Here is a 24,721-nt window from a genome sequence, read left to right on the forward strand (position 1 = left end):
CTTACTGATCATCCATGATTGCTGAACATGTGTACTATATTATTAACGCTCATTATATTGGAACAAATTCCGAGAGTAAAATTAGGTATGTATGGAACGACGTTTGTAAGAAAACCTAACAAGGTTAGTGAGAAATTTTTTCAAGGTAAGTAGTTAACATTTTTTTTCAGGTAGTGAGAACCAATTTTAGGAGAGACAAGAAAAAACAATTTTGTATCCCGCAGAATATATTTTACCGGGTGGCTAGCGACCAAGAAAACTGGGAGAAGTCTGGGAATGCAGCTCGACCAAATAAAATGAGGGAAAAGTCAGGGAATGTCGTCAACGATCAGGGAATTTTTTGTGGAGACGGGTTCCTCGTGAGAATCGGGTCCATGGCGGGCTAGCTGATCGCGTTGTTATGCCAACGTTTTAACCACATCAATTAAGTGCCTTTACGTTATCGTAAAAAAGTCAGGGAATTTCATTAGAAGTCAGAGAAAAGTCAAGGAATGATCAAATGAAATTTGCTAGCTACCCTGTTTCATTCGCCCTCAAATAAGATTTACAGATTGCTGCGGAAAAAAAAATGAAAAGTGTCGTATCCTTTTTTTCTTGTTGCCTTCGATGTCACGACTGTAGCGCTGCGCATCCAAGGATTCTGGTTTTTCTTGCTACCCACTGCTTTCGAAATTTCTTCCGAAGTAGTGAGAAGCACTAGTTTTATCAATAGAAGCTTTGAACATTTACAAATCAACAAAATTGGATTTCGATCACCATAGAGTTTCTGTAGTTTTTAGCATTTTTACTTTCAATGAGGATAACTAAACCAGTAGTTTTTAGTTCTCATAATTTTTTGATCGGATCTTGAACGTCATTTCATGCACTGTTTCACTTCACCTACTTTTATCCCTATTTTAATGAAAAAATACTCTAAACGGTAATTCTTTCACCAATGGTTCAGTTAGCCCTAATTTAAGCTGGGCTTTCAAGAATTGCTGGTAAAAAGTAGAATAGGTGATAAAAGCGCTAATGGATGAACAAAAAGGTATGTATGCATAGGCGTCTAGTTTGATCAGAAATAATATCTAAAAGATTCCAAACGGAGTTACTCTCAGGAATCAAAAATCTTAAAATAAAAACATGGTTTTTTTTACGATTTCCTACTAGAAGTTGAACCAAAAATCGGTGTAGATATCAACAATGAGTAATCCCATCACGTGACCCTGTTGTTGTTTTTGTATTTCTTCTAGCTGCTAATCAATTTTGTTCTCTTAATTCTGCAAGAATTTCCACCTGTGGTTTGGATGGATAGCCCTGCAATTAACCTAATCCAACCTTTCCCCACTCACCATCAGTTGAGCAAATTTACCCCAAGATGGGGCAATATTTCAAGCACAGCTAACCGTAATTTTTGACAGTTCCAGGTTAGGTTGTCAGATAATTTTGACTGAAGATTTAAGTGGACTAGAGGTGCAAATTCCAGCAACTGTGAATGATGCCAGAGAACGGTGATGTTTTTTTTATTCCGAGCAATGTGAGCTCATTTCACTCTGGGATTTCACACATTTTTAATTGTGAAATCAAGATGTTAGATAGGGCCGTTTTAGTTATTAAATCTGCGTATACATCCAGTGCACGCTCGTTAATTCGAAATTCAAGAGACCGTGGCTTGAGTTCGAATTGGCGAGATTTCATATTACAGAGAGTGGTGACAAAAGATTTCATATTACAGAGAGTGGTGACAAAAAATGTCGAAATACAGAGATTTTTTAATTAGCTCTTATCGTTCAAAGTGGTGATGATGGTTGTCATTTTTTTTGCAGAATTAAGAGGAGGAAGATGGAAAACGACCATTGTTAATGAAAGTAGAAAATTTGTATGTCCAAGATATAGATTTGTAAGTACAAATCACAAGGTTTGTAAACAAGCTTGATGAGAAAGCAAAATCGGGAAATCTACTTCGGAAAGAAGTCCGTTATCTTGGACTGTGAGAGGGCATCATACCGCGCGGTCCATGTTGCTTTTAACGCGGTTTTTGCATGATTTTTTTTTAATTTAAGTTCTACAAGTTGGAGGTATACTGATTGTCAAGGTATTTTTTTACAAATTTTCTGATAATTGGAACTTGGAGAAAAAGCCCTGAAAAGTCAGGAACGATTTGAAACGTGGTTCCATCCCGCGCCTCGAAATCACGTGACTCTGACGTCACAACGCACGGCCCTCGGGTTTTTGCTATCTAAACTGCTTGCTAATATGAGTATTGTAAAAATTCAGGAAAAATCGAGTTATCCGACCAAACCCGCTTCGTTTATCTTCATGGATACCTAAAGGTAAGATAAATAATTTTCAGACTCAGTTTTTGGCTCTTTACAATGATTACTAGGTCGAAAAGTAAGTTAAAATTACTCCTTTCCCCTTTTCTTCACGGAGCGTAGGAGCCGAGCGAAGGGCGGTGCGTAGCAAGCAGCAACCGGCCCTGCTCGGGTTCTTCCGGCAGCTCCGCTCATCATCGAAGCCACTCAGTGCTCGAGATGAGCTCAACCTAACGTGACCACGACTAGATAAACGCGCGGTCAAGATGTGGGGGTGGGTAATGGCGGTGAGGAGAGACTCTCATGCGGTGTGATGCGTAGTTTGACCGACTGTACAGCAGCCAATGAAAAGTCTCTATTTCCAACTTGAATTTGATGGAACTTCAGCGAGCTTTTTCGGGCTTTAGAACTCGATTCTTGATTTTTTAACGTTACCATTGTTTTTGTCATGTAAAGTTTTATAGCTATGAAATTTTTATTCTCAAATCCCTCACCCATCCAACAACCCCATTGTTGATAATGCTCTGAGAACGTTGTCACTGATATCAAGCTGTTCGAGATAGCATCGTTAAATTTCCAAAAGAGCAGCTGCTTGCTTTAAAGTAACAGCATGTTGCAGCGTTGTCGTTTTTTCCACCGTGTCGTCTTCATCTTTTTGGATGTCTCAACCCTATCGATTATTTCAGCATCTGTGAGAGTGCCGCACACATTAAGATTATCGTCTGATGGAACGAATTCCTCATGCAAACGAGATGAGGAGTTGTTTGACAGACTAGAGATGGTTCCATTCGACTAGAATTGAGGGGAGCCAAGTTAAAGACAGCTGAGTAATCGGAACACCATCCCTTTTTTTGCCGATGAGGAAGCAGAAGTTTTATTTTTTTTCCTTCTGAGATTCTTATGGTTTGAAGAGGGCGGAAAATTCTCATTCACAAATCCACAATGCCCGAAACTGTTTTTAATCGTTCCCTCCGTAAGATTTGCTCACGCCTCATGGGTCATCCTCATGGCAATCAAAATGACTTCTGACGGGTCTATATCCTCTTGAATACACTCAAGCACCAATCTCACAATTTTAGTGCAGTAGAACATCTCCAACTTCTTGATTATGCCTTGGTCTGAAGGCTGAAGCTTACTACTTGTCTGTGCAGGGAGAAGTTCAACTTCGATATGTTTTAACGTGGATGAGACAGTATGAGCCGTGCAACTGTCTAAACAGTAGCATTTTACGGCCCTGTTCTATCATTTCAGCATCCATATGGAAAGCACATGGAATATAGATTTGTAATTTAAAATAGAAAGCTAGCCATCATTTGCCCAAAAATTAACAATGCCCACCCAACTCTGATGCGTGCACTATTGTTTTTCCAGAAACCCTCCCACAGGAACGTTCTTGACTCGGCATTGTTTAAACCCTTTCATTAGCTTTTCCTCGAGCTGTGGTAATTCGCAGTCTTTGGACCATTACCGTTTTGTTGCACCACTATGGCACTAAAGTTTTATTTTTTCTTCGGTTTTCATACTTTTTGATGAAGTTGACGGTGGTTTATTGTACGATTTCGCGATTTCATCTTTTTTTGGCCATCTTTAACGGCCTGTAAAACTTCTTCTTTTTTATGTAAAAGTTAACTTGCCGTGCTTACTTAATAAATTAAACTCGCACCACCAGTGTATCGCTCACGCACTGATTACATAGCTCCTCTTTTGAGGCGTGCGCCTGGATAATCAAGCAGCTGTTCAGACATTCCTTTGCCATCCACCAAGAGGACTTGGAATGGGTCTATTGCTCACAAGAGATACAGTCAAATAAATTTTCTCTTTACGTGTAAAATTGCACGTAAATAACGTTGAGTACGTCAAAAAAGTCTGAAACCCATTCCTTAGTGCACAATCTGCATTGTTTGTAATACGCTTTCTTATGTTTCCTACGTCTGTGGACAGTTTTTCTCAGTCACCGCCGACCAGGTTTGCACAGGCTGAGGAGTAAGATAAACTAATGTGAGTAATCAAATGAGTTAACTTACATTTCTATCTTATGATTTCAATTGTTCTCAAGCGTTTTTTTTTTTTTTTTTTTTTTTTCCTTTGACTTCCTTTATTTTGCAAAAACAAAAGCTGTAAATCAATTCAAATCTTCCGCACGGAGAGTTCTTAACAGTTCACGAGATTGTTTGTTTATTTAGGTTATGTCTCTCTCGAGACAAACCTACCTGCCTTCAAGAGAAACCGCCTGCATACGCGGTAAATTTGAATAGACGTGTTCAAGCAATGCGGATTTCAGACTATTTTGATGTGCTCAATGTCATTTTAAGCGAATTCATCGTTTAAAAATGAACTCATTTGGCTGTATCTTTTGCAAGTAACAGACCCCGACTACAGCGTCCAGTGTGTCCATTCGAATTACAGAGCATGTGGAGCTGAATACTTCGATGTACAGAGCTGATTTACAAGCCGGCTTTGAGCTCAACATTTTGAAAGAACGAGGGGACCAAATACGTTGAAACTCTTTGAATTAGAGAGTTTTTTCAAAGATATTATCCTTGCCTTCGGATTATAACACTTTTCAGATTGAAAAGCTTCGAATGAGCGAACGTGCACTGTACTAACTCTCCGTGTAGCGCAAGTTTTGACACAATACATTGGTTTCATTCAGTGTATGTCGGCTTCCATTTACTATCATCAAGAACGAAGAGGGGCTCTCAAATAAATATTTCAATTCTTTGCTACTGATATGATCCAGGGTCTCTGTTATATACTGCAAGTTTATGCACTCTGCGATAATGAGTGCAAGCGCAATTCAATTTGCCAACAATTTCAAGATTTTCGAAGCACCTATGTAGCCCATAGTTCTTGAATCAGATGGGAAGATTTATCTTAAAGGCGCTCAGAAAAGCAACAAAGATTCGTAGCATTTTCAAATGTTTAATTATCAATTTTCCCCATGCTCCTTGCCGAAGCATGAACAAGAAGAGTAATTTCTCCCAAAAGTCTATGGAAATTTTATTCTCTTAATGTCTTTGAATCACATCAAAAACCTACTTTTTTTTTAGTTGCAAATTTTTATTTTAGAAGAACACTCTCTCGTTTATTCATGCTTTTAAACCTGAATGGTTCTCTTCTTTTGGAATGGAATCACTGGATGTAATAGAATTTTAGTTAGAACTTCTAACCCGAACTTGTGTGGTTGTCAACTGATACATGAAGTACTATATCATTTTGCTGGAAGCCAAAAGATAGTATTCCTAATGTTTCTCCATTTCTTAGCAGTTCCTCTTGTTTTTATCCCGTATGCACCATCATAGTGGTTATTGCTGTAATTATTCTGTTATTTAGGTATGTTCTTTGTGTTACTTACTTATTTTATCTTACAAAATCGTTTTTTAATACTTGTTTTTTTATCCTGACGCTGGATTCTGCAATTTTTCTGTTATGCTCTTTTCGATTTGTTTCACTTGTTGTTTAAGTGTACCTATTGTCTCGTTTTTAAAATCATCATCATTCCAAATTAAACAGAATTCATTTATTTCAGCACAACTTGAAGAAATCTTTTGAATAACCACTAATAACAGAAATGACAAATGTGAGAAAAACGCTAATGAAAGATTCAAATGCGTGCAGTTGTAACAATAATTGTTGAATTCTTAAAATTTAAAACCAGCATTGTAGGACATACTCTCTTTGATCGATTCGCCCATAGAAAATTTTTTAAATTAAATACCCAGCACTCTGTAGTAGTGAAAGCTGCAAGCACAGTTGCACAAGATTTTTACGGAGAACCACACTGTACCTCAAAAAGTCACCGAAATTATTGTATCTAGCACAAATTCGACTAGAAATACACTACGACTCGACTAGAACACTAGTGCATTCTAGTGGAGAAACATTTTCGCGAATTATTTAAGCAGCAAAGAAATTAACTGTTCAAAATCACACCTATAAAAGAGTCACACTTCCCCGCACAACAGAAGTAACTATCATTTAATGCGCAAAAATGAGCTCGAAAAATGTCCTTCCAACTAGAGTAGCTACTCTAGCCACTGTCTTTAGACATTTCTTTTTGTCAATATTATCGTGCAATATTTACAGGCAGTTTAGAAAAAGACTGTAGGGTCACTCCACGTCAACTGTGCCAAGCTCGGAACCCGACCCCCTCCGATTTGGCTGAAAATTGGTATACGGGGTCGTTACATCATTCTAAGAAACCGAATCGAAAGGTTTTCCCTTCCGACGCCCCGTTCGCGAGATATTGACCCCCAAAGATTGGGTGAATTTTAGCGATATTCAAAAAAGCCCGTTTTAGCGATTCTCATTTTCTCGACTTCCCTCTCTTTGACTCTCCATAGCGAGACTCTGTATCAACCCATCATACTTTGAAAGAGTGTCCGAACCAATTTTTCATGTAGATTTTGAATATGTCATCGAAATTGAGCTAAAAATTACTTAAATGGCCGTAATTTAGGGTTTTTTAAAATTTACTATTTTTTCGCCATTCAATGTTCAAACTGAATTATCTAAAAAACTGTCTCTCCGATTTTAGATTTTTTTTTCATACTTCAAACTTAAGATATATACTTTTGGTTGATATACTTTTTTCAATTGCTATCGAACGGTTAAGGGCCTAAAAAAATTCAAATTGGCCCAAGAAGGTCAAATATTGGTAAAAAAAGACGATTTTTTACATGTTAATTTAAATATTTCAATGATGAACGCTTTAATTATCGATATTTTTCCCCAGTTTACCCTCTTCGATGTATAAAATCAGACTATCAACGCTTCCCATACATTCACCGATCGATTAATGGCCTGAGGGAAACCGGAAACCGACCAAAAATCCTCGAAATTTACGCAAAAAGGCGATTTTTCACACCTTAACCGATGCATTCCATGGATTGTAAATGCAATTTCCAATTTTCTCTCTCTATTTCAACCTTAAGGTATATACTTACAAGTATTAAAAACTTACCAACGTGCATCGATACGGCAAGTATCTAAACGGAAATGAAAACCGGCCGGAATTGCTCAAAAATGACGGGAAAAGGCGACTTATCGCATAGTCAGGGGAGCATGTGTTCGAAAATTACGTCCCGTTTGCACATTTGTGATGCAAGTTTACTCTCTTCATTTTGGTCCCTAGAATGAGAAAATCTTTGCAAGACTCTCCGATTTTGATGCCAAGACCCCTAAAACAAGATGGCGGCCAAAATGGTGGCTAAAATTGAAATGTTGGTAAAACAGCACAAAACGTCAAGAGAGGTGTCGATTCTCATGTTTTTTGGATCGTAGAAAAATTAGTCATACACACCCTTCGACCCACAGAAATGCCCAAAATCCAAGATGGCGGCCGATTTTGGCTCTTTAGTGGCCACAACGTAAAATGCAGAGCAAAGAGAGGAGTGAACACTCAAGATATCTGTTTTCGAGGTTATAGATTCCAAAAAAATAGGGGGAAAAACATTTCATGACAAATGGTATAGATTTGGACCATGCAAAGGCCGAACTCATTTCCGAAAGGCACTCATTTTCCAGGTCAGTTTCTATTATTAGCATTATTGGTCTTTTTAGTACAGTACCCCTGCAGGGGCCCTGCAGAATGTGGGTGAATTTTTTCTCAGATACGCAATATTGAACTATTCCGATGTGTTTTGAGCCGCTGAATCTGAAAATTGCGTTTATTTTTCCCGATCACCTCTCTGTTTTTCGGAAAACTGACCGTTTGGACCGTGCAAAAGTCGAACTCGTCATTCATTTTGATTAGGGTACCTATTCAGGAACACTCGGACACTTCGTCTCCTCCCCGGAATAAACCCAATCAAGCATCTTCTTCATCAGTCCTACGTCCGTCATTCTATCGACATGACCGTACCAAGGAAGCTGTCTGATCATGACGTCGAATACGATTTCATTTTCGACTCCCATGATCTGACGCACTCTTTCATTGCGGACCCGATCGCTCCCAAAAATTCCTACAGCGACCTCCTCCAGAAATCCATCTCCGTAGCTCCCAGCATCCCCTGGGTCCGTTCCTTCAGCTGGTCAACTTCACAGTCATATGTAAGAATAATTTGACTAAAACGTTGTAAATTTTCCTCTTGTTCTCTTTGGAAATCCGCGGATCCCAGAGGAGTCCACTGAACATCGCTGTAGCCTCAAAATACGTAGGAATCACCTTATCTCGTCTGGGAGATTATTTTATGGTAATTATTTGGATATGCTGACTTCCAAACCCTGCTTTTGATGATCCTCTACCAACGTGCGCATCATGCACTAGGCGTCATCTTGATCTTGCGCAATCACCACTTGGTCATCAGCAAATACAAGAAACCAACATAGAAAGGTGATCAGCAAAGCATTGAGTTGGAGGATGGGCAGCAGATCAAGGGCTGCGCGCACTTTAGGTACTTGGGGGTGCGGTTGACCCAGGATGGAAGAACGTATCAAGAGATCAAGGAAAGAAACATACTAGCAAGGAAGGCTACAGCGATGTTCAATGGACTCCTCTGGGATCCGCGGATTTCCATAGAGAACAAGAGGAAAATTTACAACGTTTTAGTCAAAGTATTCTTACATATGACTGTGAAGTTGACCAGCTGAAGGAACGGACCCAGGGGATGCTGGGAGCTACGGAGATGGATTTCTGGAGGAGGTCGCTGTAGGAATTTTTGGGAGCGATCGGGTCCGCAATGAAAGAGTGCGTCAGATCATGGGAGTCGAAAATGAAATCGTATTCGACGTCATGATCAGACAGCTTCCTTGGTACGGTCATGTCGATAGAATGACGGACGTAGGACTGATGAAGAAGATGCTTGATTGGGTTTATTCCGGGGAGGAGACGAAGTGTCCGAGTGTTCCTGAATAGGTACCCTAATCAAAATGAATGACGAGTTCGACTTTTGCACGGTCCAAACGGTCAGTTTTCCGAAAAACAGAGAGGTGATCGGGAAAAATAAACGCAATTTTCAGATTCAGCGGCTCAAAACACATCGGAATAGTTCAATATTGCGTATCTGAGAAAAAATTCACCCACATTCTGCAGGGCCCCTGCAGGGGTACTGTACTAAAAAGACCAATAATGCTAATAATAGAAACTGACCTGGAAAATGAGTGCCTTTCGGAAATGAGTTCGGCCTTTGCATGGTCCAAATCTATACCATTTGTCATGAAATGTTTTTCCCCCTATTTTTTTGGAATCTATAACCTCGAAAACAGATATCTTGAGTGTTCACTCCTCTCTTTGCTCTGCATTTTACGTTGTGGCCACTAAAGAGCCAAAATCGGCCGCCATCTTGGATTTTGGGCATTTCTGTGGGTCGAAGGGTGTGTATGACTAATTTTTCTACGATCCAAAAAACATGAGAATCGACACCTCTCTTGACGTTTTGTGCTGTTTTACCAACATTTCAATTTTAGCCACCATTTTGGCCGCCATCTTGTTTTAGGGGTCTTGGCATCAAAATCGGAGAGTCTTGCAAAGATTTTCTCATTCTAGGGACCAAAATGAAGAGAGTAAACTTGCATCACAAATGTGCAAACGGGACGTAATTTTCGAACACATGCTCCCCTGACTATGCGATAAGTCGCCTTTTCCCGTCATTTTTGAGCAATTCCGGCCGGTTTTCATTTCCGTTTAGATACTTGCCGTATCGATGCACGTTGGTAAGTTTTTAATACTTGTAAGTATATACCTTAAGGTTGAAATAGAGAGAGAAAATTGGAAATTGCATTTACAATCCATGGAATGCATCGGTTAAGGTGTGAAAAATCGCCTTTTTGCGTAAATTTCGAGGATTTTTGGTCGGTTTCCGGTTTCCCTCAGGCCATTAATCGATCGAACGTCAACTCTAAATGAGCAATATGGACAGAAAGACAAGGTTACCAATCTATAAAGGAAAAAAGGGGTGTATACAAAATCGACAAAAATTCCCCTCTAAAGGATTTTGAAGAATTTTCAGTATGTCATTCTTCATTATAGGATAGGTACGCCTTTTTCCAAAGTTTCAAGGCCTGAAATGCATTTCTTTCCGCGTAGCAGCGTTGCTAAGTTGAAAACCGTCGAGCTCCATAACTTTTGAACAAAAAGAGATATTGAGGTGCGGTTTGCGTTAAAATTCTCCAAAAATTGCGTTCTTTCGAAATGTGTTTTCAATTCGATTGTTTAGGTACTTTAGGATTGCAATGTTACCATTTTCCGCACTTTCTTAAGGGTCAATTTTTTTTTCAACCCTAGTACACCGGATTCTCGATTCGAACAATAAACTGTTCTTTAAATTATTCGTACTTTTCCATTTCTTTTGATATATCATAGCTCCATGCGAAACGATTGGTAGCGGAGTCATGAGCAATCTAAGTTTACGCTCCGCACGAGTTTTGGTAAACGATAACCTTTTTAAAAAAAATATTTTATTTTTCACAAACACAAAATTATAAATATTAAAATTAGAGCAACGGGACTCGAAATAAAGAAACTGCTCACCAGTCCTCAATGGAAGGTAGAACGAGAGTGACAAGTCGCAAATCAGACGAAAGTCTGGTTTGTCGAAAACAAGCGGAAATATGCTGATACTAAAATTATCGGGAAAACGCGACTACCAACGGGTCATATACTGCATTGATAAAAAGAAAAAAACAAGTGCGTAATTGGGTGAGCACATAATTCGCGCGCCGACTGGAATCCGGGCGCCGCTCGCCGCTCGGAGTCGTCTGCACACTCCCTCTCTTAAGCTTCACGAGGTCATACCTATGTATTTTTTTGCGTACTTTCCATTTCTGGCCTTTATAATGGCCTCCGATGAATTTTTAGGGGCCTCACAGTCCATGGTTGCCGTTTTTGGCTCGTATTTAGGGTTTTTTCCAATTTTACTCACAATTCTACTGTAAAACTTAATTTAAACTGATCGACCGTGGGCCAGCAAGGGGTAACCCCCCCCCCCCCCCCCGGTGGTAATTTTTGAAGGTGGTGATTTTCTTGAAGCTCTCGACTAGTAGAATAAGATTTTTCTTGTTTACGCGAACTCTATCGTGGTGGGGGGGGGGGGGGGGGATTAAGGCCCCCCTAAACCCCCCAAAATTGCTCAGAATTCCGACTTTTCCGCGAATTTTCCCACTTTTACCCGAAAGGGCTTGATTTTAGGGCAAAACTCCACAACACCTTCCTGAAAGCTCGTGAAATTCTGGTTTAAGAAAGTTTTAAGTGACTTTCGTCATTACCCGCGGTTCCCCACAATGGGGGGGCTTAGAATGTCAAAATATCTCAAACTTCCGCGAAAAAGACCGTTTCGCCGCGATTTCTCGCCAATAAAGCGGAGAAGGTTGGTAATATCGTAAAATTGTTTATCTCTAAAATGATAGAGCATTAATTTTTCATACGAGGGGCGGCCTAACCCCTCGTGGGGGGAGGGGGCCCCCCCAGCAGTACCCACCCTATAAAAACCGTCAAGATTGGCCGCTTCCTTGATGTAGCGATATGCGCAAAAATGGGCGGCAAAATGATAAAAAAGTGCGTTTGTTCTGAGAGAACATCAGTGTGACTTCTTGTGGGAGGTGACAGGGGGGAGGGAGGTACATCCTCCTCCCTCCCCCTCCCCCTCCCCCCAAAAAATAATCACGAAAAATGTTAACCAAACGCGCAAAATTCCACTTTGTAAGACGACTTTCAGGGCTTGTCATTAACACGCTTTACATTAACATAATTTTACGAGGGGGGAGAGGAGGGTTTATCCTCCCCCTCCTCTTTCACCCCTTCCGCCTCCCCCCAAAAAATAATCACGAAAAAATTAAAATAAACGCGAAAATTCCATACTCTAAAAGGCGACTTTCAGGGCGTATCATTGTCACGCTCACACTAATATAATTTAATGAGGGGAGGGAGGGGGGCGGTAGACATCTTAGCCTCCCCAGCAAACAGTACAAAAGGGTGGGGGAGGGGTAATTTAAAAACGTCACTTGCTGAATAATAGGAGGGACGGGGCAACCTAGCTGCAGGAGGATAATTTCAAGATTTGAAGGGATACGTAATTAAATCAGGGAACGTAGAGATACTATTTTATTTTTTGGAAATTACTGAAACTGAGGGGAGCTTATTCATAATTGACGGAAGTGTACATTCTTAAGCGTATGTCAACATTTTTGAAACGTTTGGAGAATAGGAATAGGCTCAAAGTGTTTTGGATCGTTTGCTGAAGTATTCAATCATTCATTTGGTCACAGACAGATATTTATCAAGATAGTTCGACTCGGAAAAAAGAAAAATTATTTGAGTGTTTGCTTCTTATTAGTTTGATTTTTATTGAGTTTGCAAGGTGAAGTCAACTCTCACACCATCAGCGGAAGTAAACTGGGTAGACTCTTCTCCATACCTTAAATATACGTTTTCCTGTGAGAATATTGGGCGTATTTCTTTCGGCTCCATTCAATTAAGAATAGATTGATAAGTTGGTTCTTGTTTTTACACCTGCCTAAAGTACTTTCCAAACTAAGGGGTATTTTGGTTGGGGGTCCTTCATGAAAAAGTATCCCCTAGTCCCCCTCATAATCGCTGAATAAGCCCCTTATAATAATGTTTTTGATAGAGTTATCACTGCAGTTTCTGTCTGTGACCAAATGAATGATTGAATACCTCGGCAAACGATCCAATACACTTTGAGCCTATTCTCCAAACGTTTCAAAAATGTTGACATACGCTTAAGAATGTACATTTCCGTCAATTATGAATAAGCTCCCCTCAGTTTCAGTAATTTCCAAAAAATAAAATAGTATCTCTACGTTCCCTGATTTAATTACGTATCCCTTCAAATCTTGAAATTCTCCTCCTGCAGCTAGGTTGCCCCGTCCCTCCTATTATTAAGCAAGTGACGTTTTTAAATTACCCCTCCCCCACCCATTTTTAATGTTGGCTGAGGAGGCTAAGATGTCTAACGCCCCCCCCCTCTCCCCTCATTAAATTATATCAGTGTGAGCGTGACAATGGTACGCCCTGAAAGTCGCCTTTTAGAGTATGGAATTTTCGCGTTTATTTTAATTTTTTCGTGATTATTTTTTGGGGGGAGAGGGAATGGGTGGAAGAGGAGGGGGAGGATAAACCCTTCTCCCCCCCCCCCTCGTTAAATTATGTTAATGTAAAGCGTGTTAATGACAAGCCCTGAAAGTCGTCTTACAAAGTGGAATTTTGCGCGTTTAGTTAACGTATTTCGTGATTATTTTTTGGGGGAAGGGGGAGGGGGAGGGAGGAGGATGTACCTCCCTCCCCCCTGTCACCTCCCACAAGAAGTCACACTGATTTTCTCTCAGAACAAGCGCACTTTTTTATCATTTTGCCGCCCATTTTTGCGCATAACGCTACATCAAGGAAGCGGCCAATCTTGACGGTTTTTATAGGGTGGGTACTGCTGGGGGGCCCCCTCCCCCCCACGAGGGGTTAGGCCGCTCCTCGTATGAAAAATTAATGCTCTATCATTTTAGGGGTAAACAATTTTACGATAATACCAACCTTCTCCGCGTTATTGGCGAGAAATCGCGGCGAAACGGTCATTTTCGCGGAAATTTGAGATGTTTTGACATTTCAAGCCCCCCCCCCCCCCCCCCATTTTGGGGAACCGCGGGTAATGACGAAAGTCACTTAAAACTCTCCTAAACCAGAATTTCACGAGCTTTCAGAATGGTTATGTGGAGTTTTGCCCTAAAATCAAGCCCTTTCGGGTAAAAGTGGGAAAATTCGCGGAAAAGTCGGAATTCTGAGCAATTTTGGGGGGTTTAGGGGGGGCTTACTCCCCCCACCATGATAGAATTCGCGTAAACAAGAAAAATCTTATTCTACTAGTCGAGAGCTTCAAGAAAATCACCACCTTCAAATATTACCACGGGGGGGGGGGGGGGGGGAAGGGTTACCCCTTGCTGGCCCACGGTCTATGAAAACTGTTTGCGTTGAGGGAAAGAACGTAAAAATAACAAATAAACATTCATGTATACATTTTTCCTCTGTTGCCAAATTTTCAAGAAAAATCGTACCCAAGAGCCAAATATTGGAAAAGATTGGATAAATCGCCACGCCATGGTTTATGAAAGTGGGGCGCAACTTTTATATTGACGTACGCAATAGATCTTACCCATCTATACAACATATTAAAAAAGCAGAGTTGTATCTGGATTCCGAAGATGTGAAAATTGTCCAGGATGTCACCTTTTGCGGCCTTTTCGAATGTGTACAGATCTTATGAATGTTTCTCCACCTTTAGTCATCCTTCATAGGGGTGTATCGTTTGTATTTTTGCTGTACTTTTCATTTTTGAAAAGAATGTAAAAAAGTTCATCATCAACGTTCTTAGTGACTTGTTCTTTCATTGCCAATTTTTCGAAAAAAATGGTTTTAAAGTTACAGAAATTGGATTTATTATGACGTCGATGTCACTTCAAAGTGAATTATGACCTTGACTTAATATTATAATTATAATCATGACTTGGTGCTACAGACCGCTTACCCAAGATCAGTGTTTCCCAAAAATCTGCATGAAAGTCATTATTCATCTCCTAAGTCCCTCTACGTTCTACGAAATTTGGCAACGTTAGGAAAAGTTACAAAGAACGTTGTAATGATTTACTTTCTTATGTTATACCCAAAAAAGTGAGTGTACGTTGTACACGGTTTTTGGTTGTGTCCTCCCCTATACTTTCTGGGCGAGTAGGTAGATGCACTTGTTGAGCTATTGGATACCACCTTTCATCATTTTTCATGACAATTACCTCGCCGAGGGGTCTCATATGTGCTGAAATTTCAGCAGAAGTGCTGATTTTTGGTTTGTGTAAAAAACTTTTAGTGCTGATTTTTTGCCGTTTACGCTGAAAAATTGAAAATAATTGGACTGCATTTTGCAAAAAGGAACCACTAGCATTGCAATGATGCTAAGATTGTGCGACTTCATCATTTGCAATGAAATTGTGGAAATTTTAAAAAACTATGAAATTTATACGGTAATTTTTGTCTTTAATTCACAGTTTTTAGCGAGTAAAATAGAAACTATTAATGGATAATCAGGTTTTTCCTCCAAGACAAAAGAAGTTGCACAATCTTAGCAACATTGCAATGCTAGTGGTTCCTTTTCGCAAAATGCAATCCCATTAATCGAGTTGGTATTTTACGCATTTGAAATAAATAGTGCCACTAACATGTGTCTATCTGTGATTGTCTACCAAATTCAAGCCGACAGGTTGGTCCAACTGCACTGCAAACCACACGAATGAAATAATTACAGAAATCCCTTTGCAGGAAAAAATAAAATATGGCAGGGGGAGGGGGTTTTGCCCTGGGCTCCCCATTCACTTAAATCCGGCCCTGTCTAAAACACATTTAAACCAATCAAAACTTTGTGACTAAAGAATCTTAGAGTTTTCTGATTACAATTTCAGACAAAATAGTCCTCTTCCATGTAAGTCCGTGTCTCACGATCAAATAAAATAAAGCCATAAAATACTCATCTAATGCAAGATGGCGACAGGTTTTCGCCCAAGTCCGTTATCAAAAGTTAGCGGGCCGTCAAATATTGATGAACCCACCATTTTGCATTTGATGAGTTCATTTGATCGCGGCACGGGCTTAAGGTAGCTGTCAGTTTGAAGGTCCGATGGGCCTCAAAAGGAAGAAACCATATCCTAAAATCGTAATTATTATTAGCATTACTCATATCTGATATAGGTGTCAAATAAAACAGTGTTTGGGGCTTGAAGAAACCAAAAGTTCGTGATTTCCTTCGTTCTTAACAATTTTTTCAATATTCCATCAATTTTTCACAAAAATGCATGAATTTCGAAATTATATTTTTCATAAAATATTCCATCTCAGGTCGTAGATAGAAAGTTTTGACGAGAGTTACCCATGAAACCCCCCTCACTCAACCCCTCAAGAACCCTCACTTCTTGACATCTGTCGGATTTACACATTTTTGCCCTTAACTTGCCTCATAGTGGCCTAACTTTCGAATTTAAGCCCACCCAGTGAGGTCTATTGAATTTTCGATCAAAACTTCGAGTTCTACGAGTAAAACTACATTGTAATCGAAACCCCACTTACCAAATTAAAATTCTGGAGCAAGATGCAGACCTCAGGGATTTTGAGCGTTGAGATTTATGAATTTTCATGTCATTTTGAGCCCAAAAACCTGAGTCAAAATTCTTGATCTTTCGTATTCAAGCTCAGCACATCCTAAAAAAGATCTATACGAAATTTCAAGCAAAAATAGGCGTTTCCTTCCAAGCTGCAGATTTTACCTCGCCCCAAGGTCTATTTTTTCCCACTGTGTACCGATGCAACAAAGTGAACACACTGTCAGTTTGAAGTTAGCCTTAACACTTTAGCTTACTCACCCAGACAGAATACTGTGTTAAGAATGTAACAGTTTTCGGAGAGCAATGATGTAAGAGGCAAAGTGCACTCAGTGAGCGAATTTTGCCAAAATGTGGCCGCATTAAAAAATTTCACGACTTCGAACACCCATGATACATCACGCAGAATCAAAGTAAACTTCAAATATTCGCAAATCGCGTTTTTCACATCATATTACGCACGGTACTATTCAGACGCTAACACTAGATTTGATGGACATAAAAATCACCAAAGTAACCAAATTATCACTATAAAACGGATAATATTGTTGATATGAAAAAGGGATAGAGGGAAACAAAAGTATATTTAGATAAAATGTACAGATACAATCAATTAAAAATTCTAAAAAACCATCACCATGATGACAAATTTTGATTATTCTCAACACCCCCCCCCCCCCCTTAGGTAATCAAAATACCCAGCAAACGTCTTAAGGCAGAAAAACGAACGTAAGAAATTCCTTTGGTTAAAATATCTGCAATTTGTTCCTGTGTTGTTACATACATATGTTACTGTGATGTCTTTTGACTCAACAAGGTTTCTTACAAAATGGTAAAGTATGTCTCTATGTTTTGACCTCCAATAATGGGATGGATTCTTTGATAACTATGCAACCTTTGTTGTCCTCCTTGATGATTATAGTGCCAGTTCAGACGGAGAAAACTTGTAACACTTCTTTTAGCCACATCGACTGACAGGCAGCTTGAGAAAGTGCTATGTATTCAGCTTCGGTTGATTACAAAGCAATAGTTGCTTGTTTTCTGGTAGTCCATGAGACAGCATTTCCAAATATAAAAAAAAAAAACATAGCCAGAGGTTGAATGGCGGTCATTCGAATCCCCAGCCCTATCTGAATCAGCATATCCGAAAAATGGTTCTTAATTTTCCTTCCGTTTAAAGACAAGTTCATAATTTTCTGTATATTTCAAGTATCTTAATGTCGGTTTCAGGTATGCAAAGAGAGTATCTGTGGGGTGGCTCTCAAAAAACTTAAATAGTTGACAGCAAAACTGATGTCTGGTCTTGAGCCAAGCATTAAATACATCAACGACCCGATAAGTTCGCGAAATAGTTTTCTTGTTTCATCTAAATCAAGTCCTTTATCTAAGTTTAGGTGAGATTCAATTGGAGTTGAAATTGGTTTGCAGTTGCTCATTTCAAACCTTTCAAGGATTTTTCTCAAATAATGCGTCTGATCAAGGCTTATAAATCCTTTTTTGGGGTCGTAGACAATGCATAGGGCTAAAAACATTTTCATGTCTCCCAAGTCTGTCATTTTAAATTCTGATAATAATACATCTGGACCGAGTTTAACTGAAAGAAATCAAGCCACATCAGCTTTGCCAAGTTTAACTGGGCCATTAAATTTTTTGCGAGAGAACGTTTGTTCGGATTTTTTTGAAAATTTTTAGGAATTTGCTTCGTACCATGGAGAATTTTCACTGAAATTTGAACGAAAATTCGCACAACCGTTCACATGTAAAAAATTAAATTGCCCAATTAAATTTGGCAGTAGCTGATGTGGCTTGGTTCCTTTCTGTTTAATGCGGTCCAGTTTTCAACTTCACTATTTCGTTTAAATCTCCACATGTAATAAGGATGTCATCAACATATACGAGAACATGCATTCTCATATTTTCTCTTATTTGTTTGAAGTAAAGGCGATTTGATCAATCTCGGATCGCTGCATATCTTGACTCACAAGAAAATTGCGCAGGCGAAGATTCCAAGAGCATGAAGCTTGTTTAAGACCACACAGAGCCTTTTTCAATTTACATACTTTTTTGCTTTGTGATGTGTCTTCAAAACCAGTTGGTTGCGTCATGTAAATATCCTCATTATGACCATTTAAGAAGGCCGTTTTGACATCCATAGCGTGAAATGGCCATCCGTTTTGAAGTGCTATCGACAACAAAAGTCTTAAGGTTTGCAACTGGACAACAGGTGAATATTCCTCGTCATAATCAAAACCTTTCTCCTGGCTGTACCCTTTTGCCACTAGACGGACTTTGTACCTGGAGATGTGGCCTTTCTCATCTGTTTTAATAGTGAACACCCATTTATTTTCTACAACATTTTTATCTCTTGGCAACTGCACTAAATCCCATGTTTTATTTTCTTGAATAGACTCCCTTTCCTTATTCATTGCTTGTAACTATTTTTCTTTGACTGGAGATTTAAGTACATCGCTGTATGTTCTTGGAATGGGGTATAACGTTTCCAAAGCTGATAATGCTAGTGCACCGAAATCATCCAATCCATAGTTTTTGGGGGCTTTTGTACAACTCTGTCGGAATTCATTACATTCATTTCTTGTTCATTCTTAGACTTGACTACCTCATTTGCTTCTTCTATTGTATTGTTATTACTTTGTCCTTTCTTAACTACTGTTTTTCCAATTTTTGTCGAAGCTTCAGTCTCAAAATTTTCGTCAAAAACGACGTTCCTAGGCACGAACTCTCTTTTATTTTCAATATCCCATAGTCTGTATCCATTTTTGATCCATCCTATCAGTATGCATTCTCTAGATTTGGAATCGAATTTGGATGTATGTTTGTCAACCAGAGCGTATGCTCAGCAGAGATTTAGCTTATATTCAAACCATAATTCTGCTGGTGTTTTGAAGTCAAGTGCAGCTATGTTGCATTCCTATTAATTTGATACACAGCCGTCTTTATTGCGTCTTCCCAGAAAAGAGCGATGCCAAAAACGACCATTTTTTGGCACAATTTGGGTCAGCAGGGATTTTTCTGAAACCGGGCTCAAACGATACCTTATGATACCCTAAAACTCTGGTAAAAATTCTAGTTTGAGTATACGCACGGTTTTTGAGAAATGGGGAGGCAAAGTTGCCAAATCGCCATCATTCTGGACAGCATTTTTACAGCAAAAAGACGAGAAAAATGGACGAAAAAGTTACACCTTTGATGGGTTTTGGCTGTAAATCTTCTTACTGGGCTCCCGTGCATACCGGGTGTCCGTAAAGTAACTGAAAAGAGGGTATAATTATTGAACAAAAAAAGATAGAAGGTCGCGGTTTGTGGCATTCTTCATCATTCGAAAAGGAAAATTTTTCGATGGGGGCTTTTTCTTGGTGGACACCCCTGGGGGGCCCCAGCGGGGGTCAACTTTAAAAATTCAAAAAGCAACATCAATTTTTTCAGACATGGTTAAGAAGAACTTAAAAAGACAAGAAAAATGACGCAAATGAAACTAAAATTGGTTCACTCGTTCAAAAGTTACAGCCGGTCAAAATTTTATATTGACCACTTTTTAAAAAATCGCCGTTGAGCTCCAAATTATCGAAAAAACAAAAACAATCCAGGAATGAAAAGTTTGAAAAGTGCATAATAGGAAAAGAAAAAACAACTGACGTTGTCACAAGTTTGGATGGCATTGTTTCAAAATAAAATTTCGGAAAATTCAACGTGGCGGCAAATTTGAGGAAGCGCGAAAAATGAAAATTCCAGAAACTGTTATCTTTCAAATACCCTCTAGTTTAAGGAAATCAAACATATCAACTTTTATTCCTTTATTTGGCCAAGTAAGAGCAATAATTTGCTGACTTTAAAGTTGTCAAGCGGGGCGCCTTCAATCGTTGGAGTATGCGACATAACAGGATTAAGTGTGCTGTCAAAAAATGAAGCTGATGTAAAAAAGCGCTCCTCTTTTATTCTCCTTTTATCGTTAAATTTGAGGAGGAGGACCTTGACTATTTCTAAAGCATCCCAAAGGAGGAGAGCTTTTTCACATCGGCTTCATTTCTTGACAGCACACTTAATCCTGTTATGTCGCATACTCCAACGATTGAAGGTGCCCCGCTTGACAACTTTAAAGTCACCAAATTATTGCTCTTACTTGGCCAAATAAAGGAATAAAAGTTGATATGTTTGATTTCCTTAAACTAGAGGGTATTTGAAAGATAACAGTTTCTGGAATTTTCATTTTTCGCGTTTCCTCAAATTTGCCGCCACGTTGAATTTTCCGAAATTTTATTTTGAAACAATGCCATCCAAACTTGTGACAACGTCAGTTGTTTTTCCTTTTCCTATAAGGCACTTTTCAAACTTTTCATTCCTGGCCCACATAGCACAGAATATTGATATAATACTACAATAGTACTGACACGTCAGTAGTGTCAGTATTTATAAAATGCTGATGTATCCTGATTTAATATTATATCAAGACTATGCCAGTATTTATTAGTTACTGATTTGGAGCTGTCAAAATATTGTTACAGTATTGGCCGAAAAGGTTGATTTCATATGGAAATCAGGGTTATGACAAGGTCATCAGAACACTGCAGGACACCGACAATATGTATGCATTACTACCTTGACACTGACACGTCTGTACACTCAGCGCACTCTGTCAAGTAGATATGAAAGTTCAGACGATGACCGTCATTTTCATAGCACTACACATGTATTACATTTGAAACATGAATTACACAAGTATACAAGTATTGAATATTATAAACCACTTACTTGATGTCCTGCGACGTTTAGTAGCGTAAAATACCCGAACGCCCTCGGGTGGATTTGAACCCGAACCGCGGAATTCCTAGCCCAGTATTCTGCCATTGAGCCACAGGGAGCTGATGGTGTTTCGGGTTAAAATCACGCCTGTTAAGGCTGTTATAGCATGCATAGCATCGGTGCGCGGCTCGACTTTCATTATAACTTTGATTAACACCGTGTTTTCTTAGGCTTCCTTTTCTTCCTATATTTTTTTTTCATTTTTTCGTGTTAATTTCTTCTCGTGTTATTTTTTTTTTTTACCTCGTCAGCATTGACTCAATACTGTTGTTTGATATATTGAAGGTATCAGTGTTATATTCATGCTGACGCGGTATACCTTTTAACCGACAATCTTAATATCATACTGCATTAGTGTTGGTGATATCATGTCAACATCCAACAATATGTATCAGTATTGACATAAGATTCTGTGCTATGTGGGGGATTGTTTTTGTTTTTTCGATAATTTGGAGCTTACCGGCGATTTTTTGAAAAGTGGTCAATATAAAAGGAGGAGTATCGTTTTGCGCCTTTTCCGGCCCCCCCTGGATTTTGCTGAATGTTTCATATTTTCAAAGTACTAGTCCTAGGTAGACTTTATGCCAAATATTTTACCGAACGGAGCTCATGCAAAGGTGCAACAACGCCTCAAACCCAGAATCTTGGCATCGAAAAATAGTTATTTTCGTCGACTTTTTCGACTGTTATCACTCTTTCAGCAGATGATTCCTATGTATTTTTTTGCGTACTTTCCGTTTCTGGCCTTTTTAAAGGCCTCCGACAAATTTTAAGGGGCCTTATGGCCTATTGTTGCCATTTTTGGCCCATTTTTAGGTGTTTTTTCAATTTTACACACGCAGAAATCAATTCAAACTTAAAACCGTGTACGTTTTTGAAAAAAAACGCAAGAAAATGAATAAAAAATGTTCAGTGAAACTTTTTCCTACGTTGCCAAATTTTCGAGAAAAATCGTCCCAAAGAGCCGAAAATGGCAAAAATTCTATAAATTGCCACGCTTAAGGTTCAAGAAAGTGGAGTACAACTTTTATATTGACGTACGTAACAGCTCTTACCTATATATACAACATATCAAAAAATTATAGTTGTACCTGGATTCCCACGATGTGAAAATTGACCGGGATGTCGATTTTAGCCGCCTTTTTTTACTTGAAGATAGCTCTTTTGAATGTTTTTCGACCTTAGTCACGCTCTATGGGTGTGTACTATATGTATTTTTCTACGTACTTTTCATATCTGGCCCTAAGAATGGCTTCCTGTGAATTTGAGAAGGCCTAACGGTCCATTGTTGCCAATTTTCACCAATTTTTAGGGGTTTTTTCAAGTTTACGTGTGTGAAACTTAATTCAATCTAAAAACCGTGTACATTTTCGGAAAGAACGTAAAAAAATACATAAAATTGTGATTTGTAACTTCACCCTGCGTTGCCAAATTTTCGAGAAAAATCGTCCTGAAGCGCCAAAAATGCCAAAAATTGGATTAATCATCACGTCGAAGGTTCCAGGAAGTGCATTTTAAGTTTTCTTTCACTACAAATAACGTATCGAAAATGGAAAATTGCAATGCGTCTCACGGAACATGTAATGGCTCAGATGAACGTGACAAAACGGACCCTCAAGGTGCTTTTACCTTATCCTTCACTCCAGTTCACCTCTTTATTCTTGTAACCTCGAGATGATCCTTGGTTCTCAAGATGCTTGCTACAGGCCAAATATACCAAACAACAGAAACTGCGTGGGGGAAGTATCCCATAATCCACATGAAAGTCATAATTCACTTTCTAGAACCTTCGCCGTGATGGTTAATCCAATTTTTGGCATTTTTGGGCGCTTCAGGACGATTTTTCTCGAAAATTTGGCAACGCAGGGAAAAGTTACAAATCACATTTTTATGTGTTTTTTACGTTCTTTCCGAAAATGTACACGGTTTTTAGATTAAATTAAGTTTCACACACGTAACCTTGAAAAAACCCCTAAAAATTGGTGAAAATTGGCAACAATGGACCGTTAGGCCTTCTCAAATTCACAGGAATCCATTCTTAGGGCCAGATATGAAAAGTACGTAGAAAAATATATATAGTACACACCCATAGAGCGTGACTAAGGTCGAAAAACATTCAAAAGAGCTATCTTCAAGTAAAAAAAGGCGGCTAAAATCGACATCCCGGTCAATTTTCACATCGTGGGAATCCAGGTACAACTATAATTTTTTGATATGTTGTATATATAGGTAAGAGCTGTTACGTACGTCAATATAAAAGTTGTACTCCACTTTCTTGAACCTTAAGCGTGGCAATTTATAGAATTTTTGCCATTTTCGGCTCTTTGGGACGATTTTTCTCGAAAATTTGGCAACGTAGGAAAAAGTTTCACTGGGCTCCATTTCCACAGCCCCCCCACATTCGAATCTTAAACCAAAAATTATATCATAATTTTGTGCTAATTTTGTGCTATTTTGTGCCGCAAATTAAAAATTTTGTGCTGCAAAATTAAGGGGGGAAACGCTCCTCAAAATTGGGGGGGGGGCTGTAGAAACGGTAGCCCCCCCACTTTCGAATTTTCGAAAAAAAAGAATGCCATAATTTTGTGCTAATTTTGTGCTATTTTGTGCCGCAAGAAAAAAATTTTGTGCCGCAAAATTAAGGGGAGTAGCATCATTCCAAATTGGGGGGGCTGTAGAAATGTTTGCCCCCTGTTTCGATTTCTCGGAAAAGGAGTATGCCATAATTTTGTACTAATTTTGTGCTATTTTGTGCCGTAGCAAGACTTTCAATTTTTTCAAATTTAAGGGGGAAAAATTGGTATTTCAAAATTGGGGGGGCTGTGGAAATGTTTGCCCCCCTCTTCGATTTCTTGAAAGTGGAGTATGCCATGCTTCTGCTTTAATTTTGTGTTATTTTGTGCCGTAGAGATATTATTCATTTTTGTAAATTTAGGGGGGTAAACGGGCACATCAAATTTTGGGGGGGGCTGTGGAAATGTTTGCTCCCCTTTTTGATTTCTTGAAAAAAAAGTATGCCGTAATACTCTCATTATTTTGTGCCGCAGAAAGAAAATTTTGTGCTCCAAAATTAGGGGTCCTAAATACCACCCCAAATTTAAGGGGGAGGTCGCAGGTGCGGCAGCCCCCCACTTTCGAATTTCGAGAAAAAAAGCACGTCATAATTTTGTGCTAATTTTGTGCTATTTTGTGCCGCAAAAAGAAAATTTTGTGCTCCAAAATTAAGGGGGTTAAATACCATTTCAAATTGGGGGGGCTGTAGAAACGATAGCCCCCCACTTTCGAATTTCGAGAAAAAAAGTACGTCATAATTTTGTGCTAATTTTGTGCTATTTTGTGCCGCAAAAAGAAAATTTTGTGCTCCAAATTTAGGGGGATTAAATACCACTTGAAATGGGAGGGGCGGGGACTGTAAGACAAGTTAGCGCTCCGGCGGAACCCGAATCTTCCGCTCCGGAGTCGCAGGCTCGCAGGTAGCCGGAACCTTTGGCAGCGCAGCGTGGCCACATCTCTCTCCGCTT

At 39.2% G+C, this 24,721-nt stretch overlaps 1 protein-coding gene across 3 annotated transcripts in view; it reads left to right on the top strand.

Moving 5' to 3' along the window:
• Positions 1-24,721, top strand: part of Fdx2 (Adrenodoxin-like protein 2, mitochondrial Ferredoxin 2) — a 117,213-nt gene that overhangs the window by 66,389 nt on the left and 26,103 nt on the right. The window contains exon 4 of one of the 3 annotated variants that reach the window (XM_072297199.1): positions 1,806-5,828. The exons of 1 other annotated variant lie outside the window; for it this stretch is intronic. In XM_072297199.1, coding sequence (XP_072153300.1) covers positions 1,806-1,842 — 37 coding nt within the window. In that variant the 3' untranslated portion in view covers positions 1,843-5,828. Of the gene's footprint in view, positions 1-1,400; positions 5,829-24,721 lie in introns of those variants that run through there. One more of the 3 variants, XM_072297198.1, reaches the window with a different exon arrangement.

Source organism: Bemisia tabaci, chromosome 2 (assembly GCF_918797505.1).
Source record: "Bemisia tabaci chromosome 2, PGI_BMITA_v3".
Taxonomy (NCBI): domain Eukaryota; kingdom Metazoa; phylum Arthropoda; class Insecta; order Hemiptera; family Aleyrodidae; genus Bemisia; species Bemisia tabaci.